We start from the raw sequence: 18353 nt of genomic DNA on the forward strand, positions 1-18353 counted from the left end.
TTGGAGTGTCGCACATAGAAGCGTAATGGACGGACCTAGTGTTGTGCAGGGCCGGGCTTGGCCTGAAAGCCCTGGCTTTGGCCTGGCTTTTGAGGGCTCGGGCTTTGCAAAACCCTAGGCCAGGCCCTGACATAGGGCCAGGGCTTGGCTTGGGCTTGGCTTGGGCCTAGGCCAGGGCTTTCACTATAAAATCATGTATTTTGCTTCCTTTGTGCATAAAAAATTAGAGTGGTCCATTTTCAACTCAATGAAGCTATCAGGATAAATCAGACAGTAAAAAACAGTGAAGACATTGACTTTTGATTGTGTCACAATAATCACTGTAGTAAAAGACACTTATTCATCCAAGTCTCAATGGTTCTCATTGTCTGAAATACCTAAAATTAAGTCTCCAAGCTCATCATCATGCTTCTCAACAGTCATTTCATCAATAACATTGCCCTCAGTCATCTCAAAGGATAACTCAGTTGCTGAGGATGGCCCTAGCTCATGGAAAACTAATTCCTGGCAGCAGAGTGTTCCCAACACCTGAATAGCTTCAACAACATCTCCACCAATGTGATTGCACCTTTTTGTGATTATTTCAGCAGCTGCATGAAAAAGCACACTCATTGGACACTGAAGAGGCCATAATGGACAGGTAGCTTCACCCATGCATCTCCGGTCAAACTCTGATCCATGTTTGCTCCTTTGGTATTACTTTGGTATCTTCGGCAGCTACTTTGTAGCTGCCAACACACTCGGGAATTATCAGTCAGCATGTTCTCTTGTGACCAACTCACTCCACATTTTACCTGTCATTACTTTATGCCTGTCATTATTCCGCAGTTACGCCTGTCATGTTTTGTATTCTTACAACCTTCAGTCTTCTTCAGTGATTGCTCATGATACTCCACACTTACGCCCGTAGATATCTGGAGCTTATCCGAAGATCCGGACTTACAATATAAATAGTGGTAGCACTCGACTTGTATTTAATAGTATGAATATTGATTTACTCCTGCCCCAACATTACTGTGGCCTTTGACATTTTTTCGTGCTTGTCATCTCTATTCCAATCATACTCCAAGTCGACTTGACATTGACTTGTCATCTCCATTGTACTCCGCCGTACCTAGCATCTTCTCCTTGCTTCTACACGCAACTCCTCTACCTTCGCTATCTCTGGTTCACATCTGGTCCTTCTCCACACTTCTTCATATCTTTGCTAGCATCTTCGGGACATGGCGTCCCTATTGGAGCATGGCTCAAACATCCTGGTTCTCCCTGGGCAGACACGGTGTTGACATGATCCCCAAATAAGGTACAAAGGAGAATTCAACTGTAGCACTGATTAGAACCATAAAATGTGATACAACAAGATAACTTACACCCCACCAATGGACAATAGATATCTCTTCTAGAAGAGGCATCTCAGAGCCAAGATAAGCATGAAATCCTTGAGCCTGAGGTGCTGAGGTGTTTTCAGCTTCATTGTTTGCACCATAACTGTCTTTGGGACATTAGTAACCTGCTGGGTCAAAATCACCTTATTTACTGACATAACTCTCAAGGTTATATTCTAATTGAAGGGCAAGTGAGTCAGATAATGCCATAGCTAGATCAGGACACAGCACACTTTGATTAGAATTTTCCACAATCAATAAAAACATTGTACACTAGCTAATGCTTAAGTTCAAGTTATAGAACCTTTTGTTACTAGAGTAGTTGTACAGTCATACTAACATTTTTTCAAAATTTTAGCTACAGGCCCTGGCTTAGGCCCTGGGCTCGGGCTTTGCAACAACCCAGGCCAGGCCCTAGGCCCTCAAAAGCCCTAGCCAGGGCTCGGGCAGGGCTTGGCCTATACAGGGCTTGGCCCGAGGGCTTTAGGGCTTCAGGCCTGGCCCTGCACAACACTAGACGGACCCTTCAGTTCCTGTTGTTGCCTACATAGAAGGAAAGAGCACACATTGCAAACAGGCCATTAATTATGAAATGACTTAAGGTTGGCTGATACTAGCTTGCTGAAGAGATCGTAAAGATGTCAGCTAACTTGAACGTGGCATCTTAGAGGGGCGAGCTGAGTTTGAAGCTCCGGGCACTGCCGGGGCTGGACACAGTGTTTCCACTCAGAACGCCTTGCTGCACGTTCCCCAGCAGATCGACTTCCGCCAATGATGGTACCATACGCTGACCCTTTGAGAGCGATGAGAAGGGTTGGATTTGTCTCATCAAAGTATGCAAGGGAATCCACTTCCCCATCCAAAGACCTGACTCATCTATGGCGTCGGGATTTGACGGCGTTTGTCAGCTAACCAACACCAGTCCCTGTCTGCACTAATTACCGCAGTCTTCGTACATTGACAAAGACATAACAGCCGATGCTAGCTAGGCGACCTATATAAGGAGGGGGAGGTGAGCTTCGTGACATCACTTCCTTATACATCATGCCTGAACAACTCACGCACTACGGAAGCAGCGTGAGTGATCATCCTGGTCTAGTCAAATTTATAGTCACGAATCTATTCAGTCCAGCATTTATGCGCACAGGGTCAGTAACATTGCTCACTGTTTTACTCTCATGAGATTAAATATGCAGCTCGCAGACGGCTATAGCCCTACTAGAGGCAAAGGCTGAGTACACCCACTATGAGGTCGACTTCAAGAACAAGCCCGACTGGTTCGTCAACATCAACCCCGCGGGAAAGGTATAGCGATCTTTCCGAGTCGTTAAAATGACTATTGAATGACTTCATACTACCGCAGGTGCCCGCTATTACATACGGCGGACCGAAGGTAGCACCAGATGCACCTTCTCCGGAATCCACAAAGCTCGCCGAATCAGCCGTCCTCCTCGAGTTTATCGCTGATCTCTACCCATCCTCTGGCCTCATGCCTTTGGATCCTATCCAGCGTGCGAAGGCTCGCTTTATAATCAACTTGGTCGACACTGTTCTCTTCCCAGCGATGCTCGCTTGGATGATACAGGGTGGTTCGGCAGAGGGGGTCGCTGGTGCATTGAAGACGCTGCAAGCGCACCTCCCCGAAGCGGGTAGAGGCAAGTACGCGGTCAACGGTGACTTCACAATCGCGGACGCAGCACTCGCACCCTTCTATGCACGCATTTTGATGATAGCCGAGAGGGGGCTGCACAAGAAAGGCAAGGAGTACGCAAGCGATATCTTAGTCGCCCTCGCGAGACCGGAATTTTCCAAGGTGAAAGAGTATGGGGAGAGACTATTGGCGCGTCCAAGCGTGTACGAATCCTGGGACGAGGTGAGTGCTCCACCACGAGACGTAACAAGGTTCTGAATACATTTATAGGATAAAACCCTCGCCTATATGACCAAAGCGATAATGGGCTGAACACAATCTTTGGTAGCCTACGGAATCTTCAGCGTCCGCTATAGGAGGTGTGCTCTAGCAGTAAACATCGCTTGATCCGACGTATGTTCTTGTTTCGTTACGCTCCAAACGAGAGCGAAGTCTCTAAATTTGGGGGGCATGTAGACGCGTAGAACTTCTCCGTGCATATAATAGACATGAGACTATTTCTGTGAAGCTGGTTCGCTAGAACGATCAGAATATGAATGGAAACTCATAGTTTGCAAACATGGGGGTTGAATGAGCACTTCGGCATGGCCTGTCCTTTGCACCGGGGCGTATCCGCGTTTACGCGCCCGCGAGCGCCTAGACTGCAGTGGCTCGGCTCTACCAGTCGCTTCGCGAGCATCATTCCAATCACAGTGCCATCGAGCATTTATTTGTCAGAGTAAAGCCTTCGCGTTCTAGTAAACGCCCCTCAAGTCACTTGAACTATGTCCGCCATACGTCCCGCCTTTTGTTTCAGTGCTCTCATTATGCTCTGGTTAACCACAAAGCGAGCTGTTCGGTTTGATGACGATGACCTCATAGAGCTCGCAGGCACTTTATGTAGGTCAACTCCTTTATTGGCTGGCGTACTCTCTGCAAGGTCACATTATATGGCCTCTGAGAGCTTAGATTGCCATGGAAGCGGAACAAACGCCGTTAAGAAGAGGTGTTCTCGAAGCGGTTCCGAACTAAGCCCCAAACGCGCGGCGCCCCCAACACACTCCATGTTTCAGCTCAACCTGCTTGACTCGCGCGTGAGCGTGATGAATATCCTTGTTGTAGCGGCTGTCCTTTCGGACCCGTTCGCTAATGTCAACCACATCTGCTTATGGGTCTTCAAGCGAGTGCATGACGGCCAATAGGGACTCGGGATACACCACGACGCAGGCACGCAGAAAGAGCGGTCGAATGAGGTGGACTTCTGGGCGAATTTCATACACGAAATTAAGAGACAGGAGAAGACCCGGTGGACGGGGGTGCCGAGTTTGCAGAGTTCGGGAGGGAAGAATAGACAGGAAGGCAGAGAAGTATTGGCTGTCGTGAATGATAAAGTTTATGGGTGGGGATATTACAGTAAAGATCATGATGAAAACAGGAAGAGAAATAGTCAGTGTACGTGCGTTCTGGGATATATGCAACATTAGCAAGAAAAAAACTACAAGAGCCGGCTGGATAGATAGCACAGCTTCAACCCCGCAACTGCTTCCGCGCTGTCCCGACATGGGTGTTGTTCACCTTTAGAACCACGACAATCAGTCCGCATGCTGCAGAAGGAGGGATACTAGTAGGAGACAAACCTTGGTCGCGAACCGCAGACTCGCGAGACTCTCGCCGAGATGGGCGCGGAGCGGCGAGAGGTTCAGAATCATAAGCGTCTTGGAGCTCCCGCTGAGCGAGTATTGCAATAGATACGTAAGCTGCTCACAAACCACATCAGCACGACCGCCTCATTAGCACCAGAGAACGACGACCCACCTTCGAGTTCCTATACGGAATATGTCTCTCCAGCTTCCCATCGCTCACCCCCGTCGAACCCGACGCGCCTTTCTCACCCAACGCAGCAATCACATCCCCCAGCGCACTCAAACTCTTATTGATGCTCTGTGTCTCCTTCAGCCGCTCGCCCTTCGCCCCACTGCGGTCCAGCCGCTCGCTCCCCGCCAGATCCACAAGGTTCAGGCAGCCCACGCACTTCTCGCCCGTGAGCGGGTTCGTGCCTTTGAGTCGGAGCGTGAAAACGGAGTGCGAGCGCGAGCTGTGCGCGTTGGCGAGCGTGGCGGCGACGGTGCGCCGTGCATTTGCCCGCGCGAGGAGCGCTTGCACAGACGCGGGTGTGGGGAGGGGCAGGACGGTGAGGTTCGTTACGCGCGTTGAGGAGGTTTTGGGGTCGTGTTTGATGTCGAGTTTTAAGGGTGCAGATTGGGGGGAGACGAGGAGGTCGTTGATGGATTCGTTGTACTGTTGCCCGCGAAATATGGTTAGTGTTGGTGAGAATAGAGATAGGGAGAGGAAGACAATGGGACTTACGATCTCAAGGAACTGACCCTCCATGGTGTATTCCCAGCCTTTACTTCGCAGTTCTTCGGCGGCTTGAAAGACCTTGTCGACTGCACGAGGGATCATACCTTGGTCCTCTGGCGACTAATGCGATATTTGGTCATCAGATAGAGCAACATTCAGAGTAATGACAGAATACCAACCGAGCCGCCCTCCATGGTGTACGACTTGCCTGAGCCCGTCTGGCCGTAAGCGAATATACAGACGTTATATCCGTCGACACAGCTCTGGGCGAGTAGCGAAATCTCCTCGAAGACTTCGGCCTGTGTGCTCATCGGCTCAAACACCTGTGTCGCCCCGTTAGTCAGTATTCACTAACCGATGGAGAAGTGAAGGGAAGACGTACTCGGTCGAACGCAAAGTTATACACCTCCTTCCGCTCGTTGCCCATCGCACTCTCCGCCGTCGAGCGCAGCATAATCTCCCGACGATCCTGCTGATCCGGAAAGTGCATATCCGCAGCCGCCCCCAGCTCCTCTGGCGTCCCTCTTCCACTCGCTGCCCCGCCTCCACGGCCGTTCGACGCGGCGCTACCCACGCTCCCTCTCGAACTCGACTCCACCATCGTCACCTCCCGGTCGCACGGCAACACGGGCCTCACCCGACAGAAAACGCGGATGTTGCCCTTGAGCTCCTGCACCATATTATGCAACCTCCGCCGCACCGCCTCCGCCTCCCTCGCCTCCTGTTCTAGCCTCTCCACGTCCGCATGCGCCTCCTCCAAGCGCGGCTCGAGCTCCCGTAGGCTCGTGTTCTCCTTCTGCAAAGTCGCGACCTGCGCATTGAGCCCAACGAACGTCGTACTCTGGCTCGCGACCGTCGCTCGGAGCCGCCCTGCAGCCTCCCGTTCTTCCTTGAGCTCCTTCCGCACCCTCGTGAGCTCTTCAGTGGCCTCTCGCGCCTCACGTTGCGCACGCTGCACAGACAGCTCCAGCTCGAGCACTTCACGCTCGTGCCGTTGCCGCAGAGCGTCCGCTACATCACCCGCGTGACGCCCCTGCTGCGCCGCGAGCTGTGCCGCGAGCGCCGCTTTGCCGGATTCGAGATTTGTGCGCTGCAGATGTTCCGCGTCGAGAGCTTCAGCGATGGCGGCTTGGTTCGCGGCTGCTGACGCAGTGTTGCGCGAGGCGGGGTTGGACACGGTGCGCCGCGATGGAGGACCGCCTTGCTTGGGAGGGGCGCTTGTCGCGCGCGTGCCTCTGCGAGTTGCTGTGCTGAGTTTGGGTGGGGCGGGCATGGTGAGCCGGGGTGGTGGGCCGTTGGACGTGGATGCTTTTCGGCCATTGGTGGATGGAGGTTTCCCGGAGGTGAGGGTAGACCGTGCGGATGGAGGTTTGTTGCCGCTGCGAGAGGCAGCAAGCGGGCGTTGTGATGTAGCATTTCCAACAGCAGCGACCTTGCGGGGTCGTAGATTGAGAGGGTCGGGGCCTCCTGCCTCGTCTTCCTCCTCGAGGGCGTCGAGCTTGCGTTTGTTCTTGTTCATGTTAGATTACTTCTGTGACAAAATTCCTAGTGAGATCGCGTTTTTTCGAAGCGTGAGTTTCCTCAGATTTGCACGACGAGCGTTGAGCGCTGTTCTTGACGTCGGCAACGGTGAGGGGGACGAGGACGAGTGGGATGAACAAAATCGGTCGGATTCCGGACCCATTGCCAGCGCGACGCGTCAGTCACATGACCGCATACAAGGCCCTATTTCTTTCCTATGTCGGAAACTTTGAGCCTCAGGTGCAAGGTCATTATAAGCAACTAATAACGATCTAATATCTACGTTATGCATTACCCCAACCTCTCTACAACGCCCCTCCAAGAATCCCCTTCCAAACAAAACTCCTCGCATTCCCCCCGCTCTCAACATACCGCGAAAAGAACATCTCATCGCCAGGCTCCTTCCCGCCCTTCCACCGCACCTCCCCACCGCCCAGCCCCAGCCCATCAATCGCGGCACTCTCATCGGGCGCACCGCCGAAGTAGCCCATCTCCGCACCTGTGCTCGCGCCCTTGCCGAGTTCGGGCTTGCCAGCGCCCCCGATGGCGCCGTCTGCACGCCAGACGCTAAAGAGGGCTGCGGCCTCGGGGATGCTGAGTTTCGACGGAACGGGGATGGTTTCCAGCCCAGAGGCGTAGAATTGCGCGGTGGCGTGGCGCTGCACGTATGGGCCGGACGAGGGTGCGTGTGAGGGGGTGTTAAGAGACTCGGCAAGCTCGAGGGGAAGAGGATAGTGGGGAGAGGATGAAAGCGCGCCAAGGACTGCGCCGCGGGCCTAATAAAGGTATTGAGATGGTCAGTTCTACGCTGAGTCGAGAGAAAGAAATCAAGCAGTGAACGTACAAAGGTCTTGTTCCCAGACGCATACTCCAAAATCAGCCTCGGCATACTCAAATGCCATGGCCGGATCTGCGCGAAATGCGGGTCCTTGTACGCCGACTTGCCATAAACCGCCTGGAAATCATCCACCGCGAGCAACACGGGCCTCTTGGTCTGCTGGCCGAGCTGCTCGAGCAAGCTGTCCAATACGGCTGGCGCGACGCTCGCCTCGCGCGTGCCGATCTCAATCAGTTGCGTAATGGGCGTGCCTGGAGGCAAGACGGTGCCTTCGCTGGCCGCTGGGTTTGTGCTTTGACCTTGGGGCTGGAGACCGGCGAGGAGCACCGCACGGGGCTCGAGCTCTACGGGAGTGGATGTGACGAGGTCGTTCAGTTTAGCGGCGTTGGCGCGGGCGAAGCGTTTGAGCGTCTCGAGCGCGAATGCACCCTGAAGGTAGGTTTGTGTGCGGGCGTCGTACACGTAGGGGGTCGAAGAGTTGACGAGGTCGATACCTATGCTATAGTGTAAATACAAGGCACAAGCGGGGAGCCAAGGAAAAGGGAGAACGCACCTCGAGGGATGTAAAGTACTAACCAGTCCCTCCCAGCAGCATACTGCGTCGCCTGGAGGAGCGCAAAACTCTTCCCGCACCCTTCATCACCGGCTGGACCACGGAAGCGTCGGTCAACTCCAACCTGTCTCGGAACCCTGGCGAAGGACACTCACTCAGCACAAGCCGATTCCCCTTACTCCCCTCTTGCCCCGCCTTATCCAGCCTATCCACCACATCCAGCGTAACCCCTCGTACAACACTGCACGCGCGACTCAGCAGCCTAAACTCCAGCACCATCCGTCTCTGTACACCAAAGACCCGAAAAGGCGCAGAGGCGTCTTGCGCTGCGTCCGCGAAGGCCAAAGCTCGGGACGCTTGAGAACGCGTGAGCGTGTCCGCGCGGAACGTTGGGAGCGCGGCAAGCGGGTCCGGGTTCACGGTTTGGAACAAAGGAGAGGCGAGTTGCGCTGCAGGGAGAGGTTTGTATTGCTGTTTAATTCATGGGTGTAAGTGGGCGTTCGAGGACAAGAAGTGGAGGGAAGCACACACCATAATTCGCGCATTAGGATCGACCTTGTACTTCTTCTGCGACTCCTGGTTCCGCCCGCCTTTGAAGCCGTTTGCTAGGGCAAGGTGGATTTAACATCTCCACGTAGAGGATTTGTAGAAACGGACTCACGTCCTTGCTTTGAAGCTGCCTTCTTCTGTACAGCGGCATACGAGCGCGTCTGCACCGTGCTGCATGCGCCGGGACCTTTGCTGAGCAGTTGCTTCCTGGAAGCGCCAGCACCAGCGCGCGACGTGGCCGCACATTGTCTCGATAGTGCCGACATGTCTCGACAAGGGAGGAATGCGAAGCGGGAGAGGGTTCGGAGTAACTGGTCCGAGAGTTTTTGGCGGAGGAAAATGACAGACCCGCGCGTGCGGGATTCGGATGCTTTCGGGACTTGCCGGGAGATGAGCATTAGGAGTCCTAACTTAGGACGCATTAATGTCCAGTTTGCTTATCCTGCCAATTCCTTGCGTCTTGTTAGTGACGTTTCTTAGACCACCAACCCTCACTATAATGAGGCACTGTATCGCCTAATTTGGTCAATAGGGCGGCTATTGCCAATGACTTTTTGGATGCGGACATTTGGACTTCATATGGGACTCTACATGGGCAAGAGTTCTGACCATCAGGCCACCACCGCACTCTGCGGCGAGTCGCCAAACCACGCTTTGGCAGCATTAGCAGTAGGATTGCCGCATAATCAAGTGAGGGCTCGGATCGGCCCATCCTACATGTACATCTTCACAGTTTTATACAGGAATAGAATAGCGATGCACTGAAAGACTATAAAAAATGATGGGCGTTTATCAAGGCATTTATCGTGTGGCCGTATACTGCTCGCCCCTAGATCGTATTTTGCGATAATCACCAGGTCAATTCACCTGGAAGCATCGCATCTTTGATCTTCTACCGTCAATGGCTACTCACACCGCATAAGGTCGCTTTCTTTTAAGCTTAAGAGATGGGTGCCTGCTGTCATTTCCCACCTTCCCAGACATGAATGCAGACCAGGCGAACCAGTTATGGGCCATCCTCCCCGAGGCCATTTTATACGGTGTGTAATACAAGTTTCATGATGCACGCATCGAGTCTTTTAGGAAGCATACCTCAGGGATATTCTGTGTTTTACTAGGACTGGATATTCATTTCATCACCTTGCGTCGCGAGACAAATGCGACCAAGGCTAATAAACGTCTCTTGATTGTTATCACCCTCATGTTTGTTGTTGCCACAGTCGTGAGTTATTCTCCTATTCTTCCTCTATCATCGCAGCTGCAACGTACTCTATCAAGCACATGGCATCCTCTGCGTGCTATGTCTATTCTTCCTTCAGAATGACGCCTGGATAGGAGCTACCTGCAATACCATCAATACACTTATCGATGCATGGAATAGTATTTACTGATTCGTATGATTTCCCATTCGTATGGGCGATAATGAACGATGGGGCATTCACCGGTGGGATGGCTACATTTGCGATACAGCAATGGCTTGGAGATGGATTCATGGTACGTGCGCAGCCAGGAAGGTTCTGTGGCTAGTCTATGAACCGCCTTAACTTGTCTCTCTGTCAGGTTTACAGACTATGGAAGGTTTGGAACGGTGACAAACGCGTGGTGATTCCCATGACCGCTGCGTTTGTCATTGACGTCCGTACGTGGATTCTCGACGATTAAAATGTTTTCTCGCTGAAGTACCGAAGTCTTCGGTTTGACTATGGCCCTGGGTTCTGTGGGTCTCTTTGAAAACACAATGATTCCTTCGCTGATGGTCAGCTTCCTGGTCCACCTAGGATGTACAGGTGCGAGCTCACTTCAGTGATTATCGATCTCGGCTGAGCAGACGGACCATAAAGTGCTCATCGTTGCTAATATTTTCTACATTCACCGGCAGATCAGAGCGTATGCTCAAGGCATCCGCAACACTAGTCCTGTGGCTATAGCAGCTATTCTACTTGAATCAGGCGCAATATACTCAGCTTCTATTCTTGGCCTTCTTGTTACCTTCGTAGCACCTAAGACAGCAGCAAAAAGCTCCATCGAACAGTCCATACCTCTCATGAGTGCTGTAAGCAATCATCCACAACAAGCCCTCCTCACTATAAATATCATTAATGCATGACCCGCATAGATCGTCCCCCTGATTGTAAGTCAAGACTTTCACTCACTCCGTGTAGGCGTACTCACTCATATGATAGGGCATTGTATTTTCTGCAATAATCATCCGAATGGGCATGGGTCTCTCCCCTGAGACATATTATACAACACGCGCCAACACAAGAGGGGATGGTGCTGCCATGAACAATAACGATACCATACCATACAACGGTCCGGTGTTCGCGCCGCGAGTGTCTTATAATCCTGCAGATTCGGCATCGGGACTCATAGCAGTGTAAGTTGATAATGCCCAGGATGCTATGAATCACCGGATAGATACGAGAGGGACGGTAGAGGCCGAAAGGTTGTGCCAAGAGGTGTTGGTGGGGAGGAATAACTGAGGTGCAGGTGCGGTGGACTCGAACTTTGTAAACCGCCATAGAAAGTCGTCGGGGAGTTGCTCCGTTTTTCTCGTCGCATATCATGCTTTCATAGTAAATGATTTATGAACCATCTATAAGTCATAATAAGTGTACGGTCGACATTTCCTGTACCCGTCCTGAATATGCCAATACTGACAAGTAGACATCATGGAATACCTGGTAGTATGCACTTGACGTCCTAATCTTCCTTTCCCTTTTCATTCCCCACACACAAGTCCAACACAACTTCAAGACGCTTTTTACCCAGACTACATCTTGTTGCACACTAACCATGGCCAGCTCGCCAACATTGAGTACTTCAGAGTCTTTGTTTACCTCTTGAACATCGCACAACTGGGCGCTGGGTGAGGTCAAAGAAACGGGTCGCTGCGATACATGTGTAGACGGGGGTGTGAATGACGGAGACTGGGAAAAGGTAAATGGGCGGGATAGGACGCGAAGGTGACACTTATGTGGAAGGACTCAAATGGAGCCGGGAGGTGGGAACGACGGCACCTGCGATGTAGAGGACGTGGCCCCGGTCGAGTGAAGGATGTCATGTCGGTAATGTAAGGTTCGGGAAGGGACATGATCTGCGTCCTTTCCCCACGTGCGGTCTTGACGAGCGACGAGCTAGAGATGACGGGCACGATGATACTAGTTCATCCATGGTGGGTGAACCCTGCGTGCATCGGCGTATGCGCATAAAGTTTATGCTGACGAAATGGACGCAGGTGATGTCTGACAAACCTGTAGCAATCACCGACTGGAGAATCCGTGAGAACGTACCACCTACAATGGTGACCAGTGAGGCACCCCTGTCTGTTTCTTTTGCAACCATCTTGCCCTTCTCAACTTGTTCTCAACGATGCCTCCAATGCATCATGCGACGCGTGTTTCCGCGCAGATATCTCCAAGGTCCCTAGAACCATATTCGTTTCAATTTGAGCTCTTAGCTTAACTCGGTCCATAGCTCGGAACCCTACAAGGACCCGAGCCTCAACACACTCACGCATCGGTGGAAGTCGGAGGATCCAGGACGCGGGAAGCGAAGTGCTTCTCAGATTGGCCCATTCGTGATGATATTACACCAGGGTCCCACTGCAATCTTGTGTAGTCCGGAACTAAACGGACGGTTGCCCATGGAATGTTTACAAATGACAATAAGCAGATCCGAAAAGCCAAAATGGCGCGCTGAACTCAGTGCTGTTTCTACTGGTACCCTATGTTAATGAGGTGTTATGAACTCCCAATCCGCGCCCAATTCAATGACGCATAACTTTTGATTCGCTCAGATAGATTTGGTGATTCTCGGAAGCGCCACAATTCGCATCGATCTTCCAAGGATGATTCTATTTGTTTCATGCGCTTCAGCGCCTACCTTATCATTTCTCTTACTTCAGCTTCCTGGCCGAACCACATCAGATCCGTTCTCAGTACCACCGTATGCTATATCTATACCCGAGCCGAGTTCGCTCCGCGTTTGCTCGCGAATTCCTCTCCATCCGTCTCCAACGTTTTCAACACTCCACCACTTCGGCATGTCAACATTGGACTCCTATGTAGCTGGCCTTCCCGCCGAGCAACTATGGGATACTCTTCCTGAAGCGATGTTATACGGTCGAATGTCTCTCCTCCATATTGGTCTGAGTGCTGAAGTCCTTCAACTCTAGGAGTCTTCGGGCTATTCCTTGGGCTGGACCTTTGTATCGTAATGATTCGGAAGAAGGACAATGCCTCCAAACTAAACAATCTCGTGTTAAGCGCGGTTGCTCTTATGTTCGCAGTGGCAACTGTGGTGCGTGTGACTTTGCGTGCAGTAAAACTATTACTTACCTGCTTCTTAGCATCTTATCTCAACTGTCGGCGCATCGTACTACTATAGCAACTTGATCACTCAGTTCCTAGTGTCAAGCGGTGGCCAATCCCAGAGCTTTACATCGCCATCACTTACGGGACGACTATATGCAATGCAAGCAGTGCAAACGGTCGCGTTCGTTGTTCAGTTATGGCTTGGCGACGGGTTCATGGTATGTATCAAATGTGATACAACATTGAACGAGCGCTCAAATTATTTACTCGCTATGTGACCTAGCTATATAGGCTTTGGAAGGTCTGGAACAATAACAAGCTTGTGGGAGTCCCGATGTCGCTGTGTTTTCTCTTCAACGTTGGTGAGATCGACCAGATACATGTAACATGCTGGTCTAGCTGCTTATTCAGACTTAGCATTTGGTATCATGCTAATGTACGACGCAACGGACGACAAACTTCAAACTATGTCTGCCATTATGGCTATCAAGAATGCTTACGCCATAATCGGAAGCGTAGCTTTATTTGCGACGAGCTTTGTTGTTCACTTGAGCTGTACCGGTACTTAGCTCAGCCACTCAAGGAGATGAGATCAAAGCTGACAAGCTTCCAACTTAGTTCTGACTGCCGGAAGAATCTTCTATATTAATCGCAAAGTTCGGGGTATCGTTCACGGATATAGACATTTTAGTCTGACGTCGGTGGCGATAGCCATTCTCGAGTCCGGTGCAATCTACTCGCTGTCGATTCTCAGCGTCTTGATTTCTTACACTACCCTGACTGGTATTGATGGCTATTATATGATCATCATGAATGCAGTGAGTGATCATCATTCATCTCCAAGCGGTGCTGAAACCCTTTGATGCACAGGTCCCACCTTTAATCGTGAGTACGGGTCTACAGTATCCTCAGTGGCATGACCTCAACAACGCGTTCTATAGGGCATCACATTCTCCATTATCATCGTGCGAATGAGTCTTGGTGTCACTGCCGAAATTTACGTGAAGGAACGCGAAAAGAAAGTTGCAATGGCTGGAGACACGAGGGGCACTACAGCAACTCCCACCTTGGTATTCGCACAGAGACCGACCTTGGATGATGACAACCTGGAAGCAAAACAAGGAGTGCAGCTTCAAGTTTTCCGTACAAGGGATTCGCTCCCGTAGAATTTTCATGTCCCTAGAACAAAGAACATGCACTAAACAGAAAGTGGTAGCAAATCAGGCACGCGGTCAGCAATCATCTTTGTATATGTGACATCTCTGTAGCATGCAGTTACACTTCCTTCATTTTCACTGGGTGTCCTTCTTAGTTCTGGGACAAGATTCGACTCAGCTGAAAGATGAATATCAACATCCACAGTGATATCACGCTTAAGTATTCAAAAGGTTAACTGATGGCTCACTTGATCATGTAAGAGCAAGATACCAAAAGTCATCTGGAAATTTCTCCCCTTAGCGGGATCGCCAAGACATCAAGCTTCATCACCCACCAATCGTATCAGCACAGCAGACAGTGACCGATTTGGATATGAGAGCGAGAAGCCGACTACATCTTGGGTGCTGCCATCGGAAGCTGTGAGTGTTGTTAATACTCGGTAGGGCATTTCTGTGGGCTCAAACCTGGTTGATGTAATTTACTGGGGGAAGTTGAGCAAATACAAGTTGACTATGGTATTCAGCGAGCGAAATAGGAGGAGAGCTTAGATGACGTAGCATACAATATTATGAAAGGTGCGCCTAGATAAGGGGTAGTTCAAATATTCGCACCCACCCCAATCGTATCAGAACAAAAGCACATGCTAGCTACCGTGTACAAGTTATAAATCTCGATGAATCTCGAGCCTGTGCAATTGCTTGATAAATAAAGTCATTCCTCTCATCTTCTGGAACTCCGCTGTGGCAGTGTAGTTATTCAAGGAACACGCGATGGTCAAATGCTATCCGCACAGCAATCAAGACTTGCCCATATATACTTAGGGCTGTTGGAATGGCCATGCAATTGATTGTGCTCAACGTAGAAATGGATACACCTGCCGAAGAAATCTGGTATGTTTTGCCGGAGTATGTGTTTTATGGTACGTGGTTTTGACCCATCAGCATAAATAAGCAACGCGAGCTAATTGACAATATTTGCAGGAATATTCTGCGTCTTGCTGGGAGTGGATATCCGCTATATCAACTTGCGAGGGAGGAAAAGCACCCATAAAGTCAACAAATATCTTTTGATCACACTATGTTTAATGTTTACAGCGGCAACACTGGTAAATTAAGTCCTTGCTCATTCAGAGTGTGCACTGACATATCTGTTTCTTATAGCATTTAGCTTGCACAACTTGCGGAGTATACATCGATATTAAGCATCAGTTTCTCGAGGCCCTCCGCATTTCACAAGATTTCAACAATTATGAGTCAACAACAATAGTGGTAGGAGTGATTACGCAGGCTGCTTTTGTCAGCCAGCTATGGCTTGGTGACGGATTCATGGTATGTTCCTAGCTGAGAAGAGTGCCATAAACCAAAGTTGTCTCACGCCTTGTCAACTCGCAGTTGTATAGGTTGTGGAAGGTGTGGAACCACGACAAACGGGTAGTCATCCCCATGACTGTTGCCTTCCTCATCAACATACGTAAGTGACTATCACTGGTTTATGATCGCAACAGTCCTACCACTCAAAATGTCATAGCGCTCGGAGCTCTCGTGATATCAGAGATCTTCATTGAATTTGCCATGACACCCCTTCTGGCCACGAGCTGCGCAGTACATCTCGGTTGCACAGGTACAGGTTCTACTTCTCATATCAAAGAAGCTGAACGACTAAACAGAACAGGTTTGATTGCTGCTAGAATATTTTACATCCAATGGCAAGTCAGAGAATATTTCCAGAGTAACTCTCCCACCAGCCTCACGGCCGCTGCCGTTATCATACTTGAATCCGGCGCCATTTACTCAGCCTCTATACTTTGCCTTTTAGTCATGTGGGATATTCTAAGTCCGTATTGTTCAGTTGTAATGAATGTTGTGAGTGTATGTCTTCTCTATGTATGCTAAATATGCTGAATATCAATGCTCGCATAGATTGTACCTCTGGTCGTAAGCGCCAATGAAGTACCGTGTCATGGAATATTCTGACTTAATTGACAGGGCATTGTCTTCTCCGCAATAATAATCCGGATGGGCCTTGGCCTGTCGCCCGAGACATACTACACCACACGTGGAAACACTGAGGAAATGAGCGGCGTAAATGCCGTTCCAGCCGACGCAACCATCGCCTTTGCTCCTGGCACGTCTACCTGCTCAATAGAAACAGTTTAGCAAGCAAACTCTCAGTATATCTGTGTCAGAAGCACAATTAGTCCTAGGCCAAATCAACCAACTGGTAATTTGATACATTTGAAAGGTGGAAAGATCCGCATGTAATGAAAATTTGACGCAATGGTTCCGTAAATATATGATGAGATAAGGTCATGGTTTCAAAACGTGAGAGTATGTAGAATATCGGGCAAAAAGATGACTTGGGGACGATGCGAAGTGATCGGAAGGTACTTGATCGGAAATTGTCTGCTACCCGGATACCCTTGACTGGAACAAATAGGCCAACGCTGGATGAACGTGGTCCAATCATCCTCCGGCGCAGGCGTTCTTTTTATAAGCCGTTGGAGTTGCTGTGATCTTCGCGTTTCAGCTTCACTTGTGATTGTCACCTGTTCTCTGATGGTTTGCCGTCAACTCTCTCACCTTCTGCGTTCAGCCTTGTTATAAAAGCAGCTGGACAAGATAACTTTGTTTATCACGCATCAGCGCACACACGTTGACCGTCATTATTGATCATGGTCGCTACATTGAACAGCACAGCCCAAGCGGTGTCAAACATAGTCCCCGAGTCAGTGCTTTACGGTGCGTTATTTCCGATATGGACGATCCGTAGGGCCAACCACTGAAGGTACTGTTGTGTTACTAGGGATGTTTGGCGTGTTGTTTGCGCTGGACATCATCACCATATTTTATCGAGGAAAGCGTAACAAGAATAAGGCCAACAAGCTCGTGTTGGTAGTCGTAGGATGCATGTTTGGGATAGCGACACTGGTGCGGGTGTCTTGCAATAATATAGCGTGGCGCGTGACGGAATAGCTAACTCAACTTCGAAGCATCTTGTCTGCTCCGCAATTGCAGCATGCTCCGATGGTATCTACGCAGAAGAGAAGATAATTCCAGAGGCGATCGCTTTGCTTGCGTTCGTTGTCCAGTTATGGCTTGGAGACGGATTTATGGTGCAACTTGTACCCTTGATATCTCGTGATACGAGTACTCACACAGTGTGGTTTCCCCAAGCTCTACAGGCTGTACAAGGTTTGGAACAATGACAAACGTGTTGTTATACCCATGACCCTTGCATTTGTGGTTTCCGTTGGTAATTCAGCTCTTCAAATCGATTCAAATTTTATGTATAACCATCCTTACAAGGTTCTGGAGCATGGATGGTGGCCACCTGCGCTATCTTGATTGCTACCGAAAGCACAGCTGGGAATGACCCAGACTTTTGGCCCATATTCTGTACTAGCTTCGCGGTCCATCTCGGGTGCACAGGTACGGAACAAACTGCGTTCGCGTTTTGGGGTTGTCTTCAGAAGATTGATGTAACTCCTAAACAGCCCTGATAGCTGGTCGAATTATATACATGTATCGTCAAGTCAGGGCGGTGTCGCAAAGCAGTCGCCGTACTCTGTCGGCCGCGCTCGTATTGCTCGAGTCAGGCACGATATACTCTGCATCGATACTTTGTCTCTTAATCACTTCAGTAACGGCTGAGATCGGTCTCCTTAGCCCTAATGGAAACGTACCAAACGGGTACAACTATTCACAAGCAGTCATGAACTCAGTAGGTGAATTCCCCAAATATTCCTCAAAATATCTAACACGACCGTAACTGCAGATTGTACCTCTCACTGTGAGTAGTAGTATACACCCGGTAATCAATTAATCATTTCTGACGTTAACCATGTCTTCAGGGTATCACATTCTCGATCATCATAATCAGAATGGGTCTAGGCATATCTACTGAAGCCTTCACGGCCCGGTCGTCCGCAATCAGAGCAAGCGATGGCACCACTCACCGCTACGCTGACTCTTCTTTGGTGTTTGCATCTCCTCCGCCAGTCCCCGCTGAAGATGAAAGCTCGAACTCGTTTTCTAGGAAGTGA

The 18353-nt window shown here is 50.2% G+C and overlaps 7 protein-coding genes across 7 annotated transcripts; 5 read left to right on the plus strand and 2 right to left on the minus strand.

Moving 5' to 3' along the window:
• Positions 1 to 2429: 2429 nt before the first annotated feature.
• Positions 2430 to 3510, plus strand: CONPUDRAFT_138172 (uncharacterized protein; the record flags this gene model as incomplete). Its single annotated transcript, XM_007772426.1, has 5 exons — positions 2430 to 2462; positions 2513 to 2533; positions 2589 to 2690; positions 2749 to 3258; positions 3307 to 3510. 5 exons carry the CDS (start codon positions 2430 to 2432, stop codon positions 3346 to 3348), a joined length of 708 nt encoding a protein of 235 aa, XP_007770616.1. The 3' UTR covers positions 3349 to 3510.
• A 769-nt stretch (positions 3511 to 4279) lies between these two features.
• On the minus strand, positions 4280 to 6671 carry CONPUDRAFT_126611 (kinesin-domain-containing protein). The gene is made up of 7 exons (XM_007772427.1): positions 5984 to 6671; positions 5759 to 5887; positions 5556 to 5699; positions 5383 to 5496; positions 4831 to 5313; positions 4653 to 4772; positions 4280 to 4590 (listed from the first exon to the last, which is right to left on the minus strand). Exons 1-7 carry the CDS (start codon positions 6647 to 6649, stop codon positions 4543 to 4545), a joined length of 1704 nt encoding a protein of 567 aa, XP_007770617.1. The 5' UTR covers positions 6650 to 6671; the 3' UTR covers positions 4280 to 4542.
• A 376-nt stretch (positions 6672 to 7047) lies between these two features.
• CONPUDRAFT_106866 (uncharacterized protein) lies at positions 7048 to 9153 on the minus strand. The gene is made up of 7 exons (XM_007772428.1): positions 8950 to 9153; positions 8820 to 8893; positions 8444 to 8759; positions 8289 to 8381; positions 7742 to 8229; positions 7464 to 7673; positions 7048 to 7319 (listed from the first exon to the last, which is right to left on the minus strand). Exons 1-7 carry the CDS (start codon positions 9101 to 9103, stop codon positions 7203 to 7205), a joined length of 1452 nt encoding a protein of 483 aa, XP_007770618.1. The 5' UTR covers positions 9104 to 9153; the 3' UTR covers positions 7048 to 7202.
• A 1106-nt stretch (positions 9154 to 10259) lies between these two features.
• CONPUDRAFT_155565 (uncharacterized protein) lies at positions 10260 to 11218 on the plus strand (the record flags this gene model as incomplete). Its single annotated transcript, XM_007772429.1, has 7 exons — positions 10260 to 10331; positions 10398 to 10476; positions 10526 to 10554; positions 10616 to 10624; positions 10717 to 10890; positions 10954 to 10968; positions 11021 to 11218. 7 exons carry the CDS (start codon positions 10260 to 10262, stop codon positions 11216 to 11218), a joined length of 576 nt encoding a protein of 191 aa, XP_007770619.1.
• Positions 11219 to 13055: 1837 nt separating this feature from the next.
• CONPUDRAFT_74441 (uncharacterized protein) lies at positions 13056 to 14319 on the plus strand (the record flags this gene model as incomplete). The annotated part of the gene is made up of 6 exons (XM_007772323.1): positions 13056 to 13139; positions 13189 to 13375; positions 13565 to 13714; positions 13865 to 13971; positions 14024 to 14038; positions 14095 to 14319. The coding sequence occupies 6 exons, from the start codon at positions 13056 to 13058 to the stop codon at positions 14317 to 14319; spliced, it is 768 nt and encodes a 255-aa protein (XP_007770513.1).
• Positions 14320 to 15142: 823 nt separating this feature from the next.
• CONPUDRAFT_74442 (uncharacterized protein) lies at positions 15143 to 16467 on the plus strand (the record flags this gene model as incomplete). Its single annotated transcript, XM_007772324.1, has 8 exons — positions 15143 to 15230; positions 15292 to 15416; positions 15472 to 15639; positions 15703 to 15781; positions 15839 to 15931; positions 16160 to 16173; positions 16231 to 16245; positions 16297 to 16467. The coding sequence occupies 8 exons, from the start codon at positions 15143 to 15145 to the stop codon at positions 16465 to 16467; spliced, it is 753 nt and encodes a 250-aa protein (XP_007770514.1).
• Positions 16468 to 18022: 1555 nt separating this feature from the next.
• Positions 18023 to 18353, plus strand: CONPUDRAFT_155566 (uncharacterized protein; the record flags this gene model as incomplete). The annotated part of the gene is made up of 3 exons (XM_007772430.1): positions 18023 to 18031; positions 18086 to 18100; positions 18162 to 18353. The coding sequence occupies 3 exons, from the start codon at positions 18023 to 18025 to the stop codon at positions 18351 to 18353; spliced, it is 216 nt and encodes a 71-aa protein (XP_007770620.1).

The sequence above is a fragment of the Coniophora puteana genome, assembly GCF_000271625.1.
Source record: "Coniophora puteana RWD-64-598 SS2 unplaced genomic scaffold CONPUscaffold_9, whole genome shotgun sequence".
NCBI classification, from domain to species: Eukaryota; Fungi; Basidiomycota; class Agaricomycetes; order Boletales; family Coniophoraceae; genus Coniophora; species Coniophora puteana.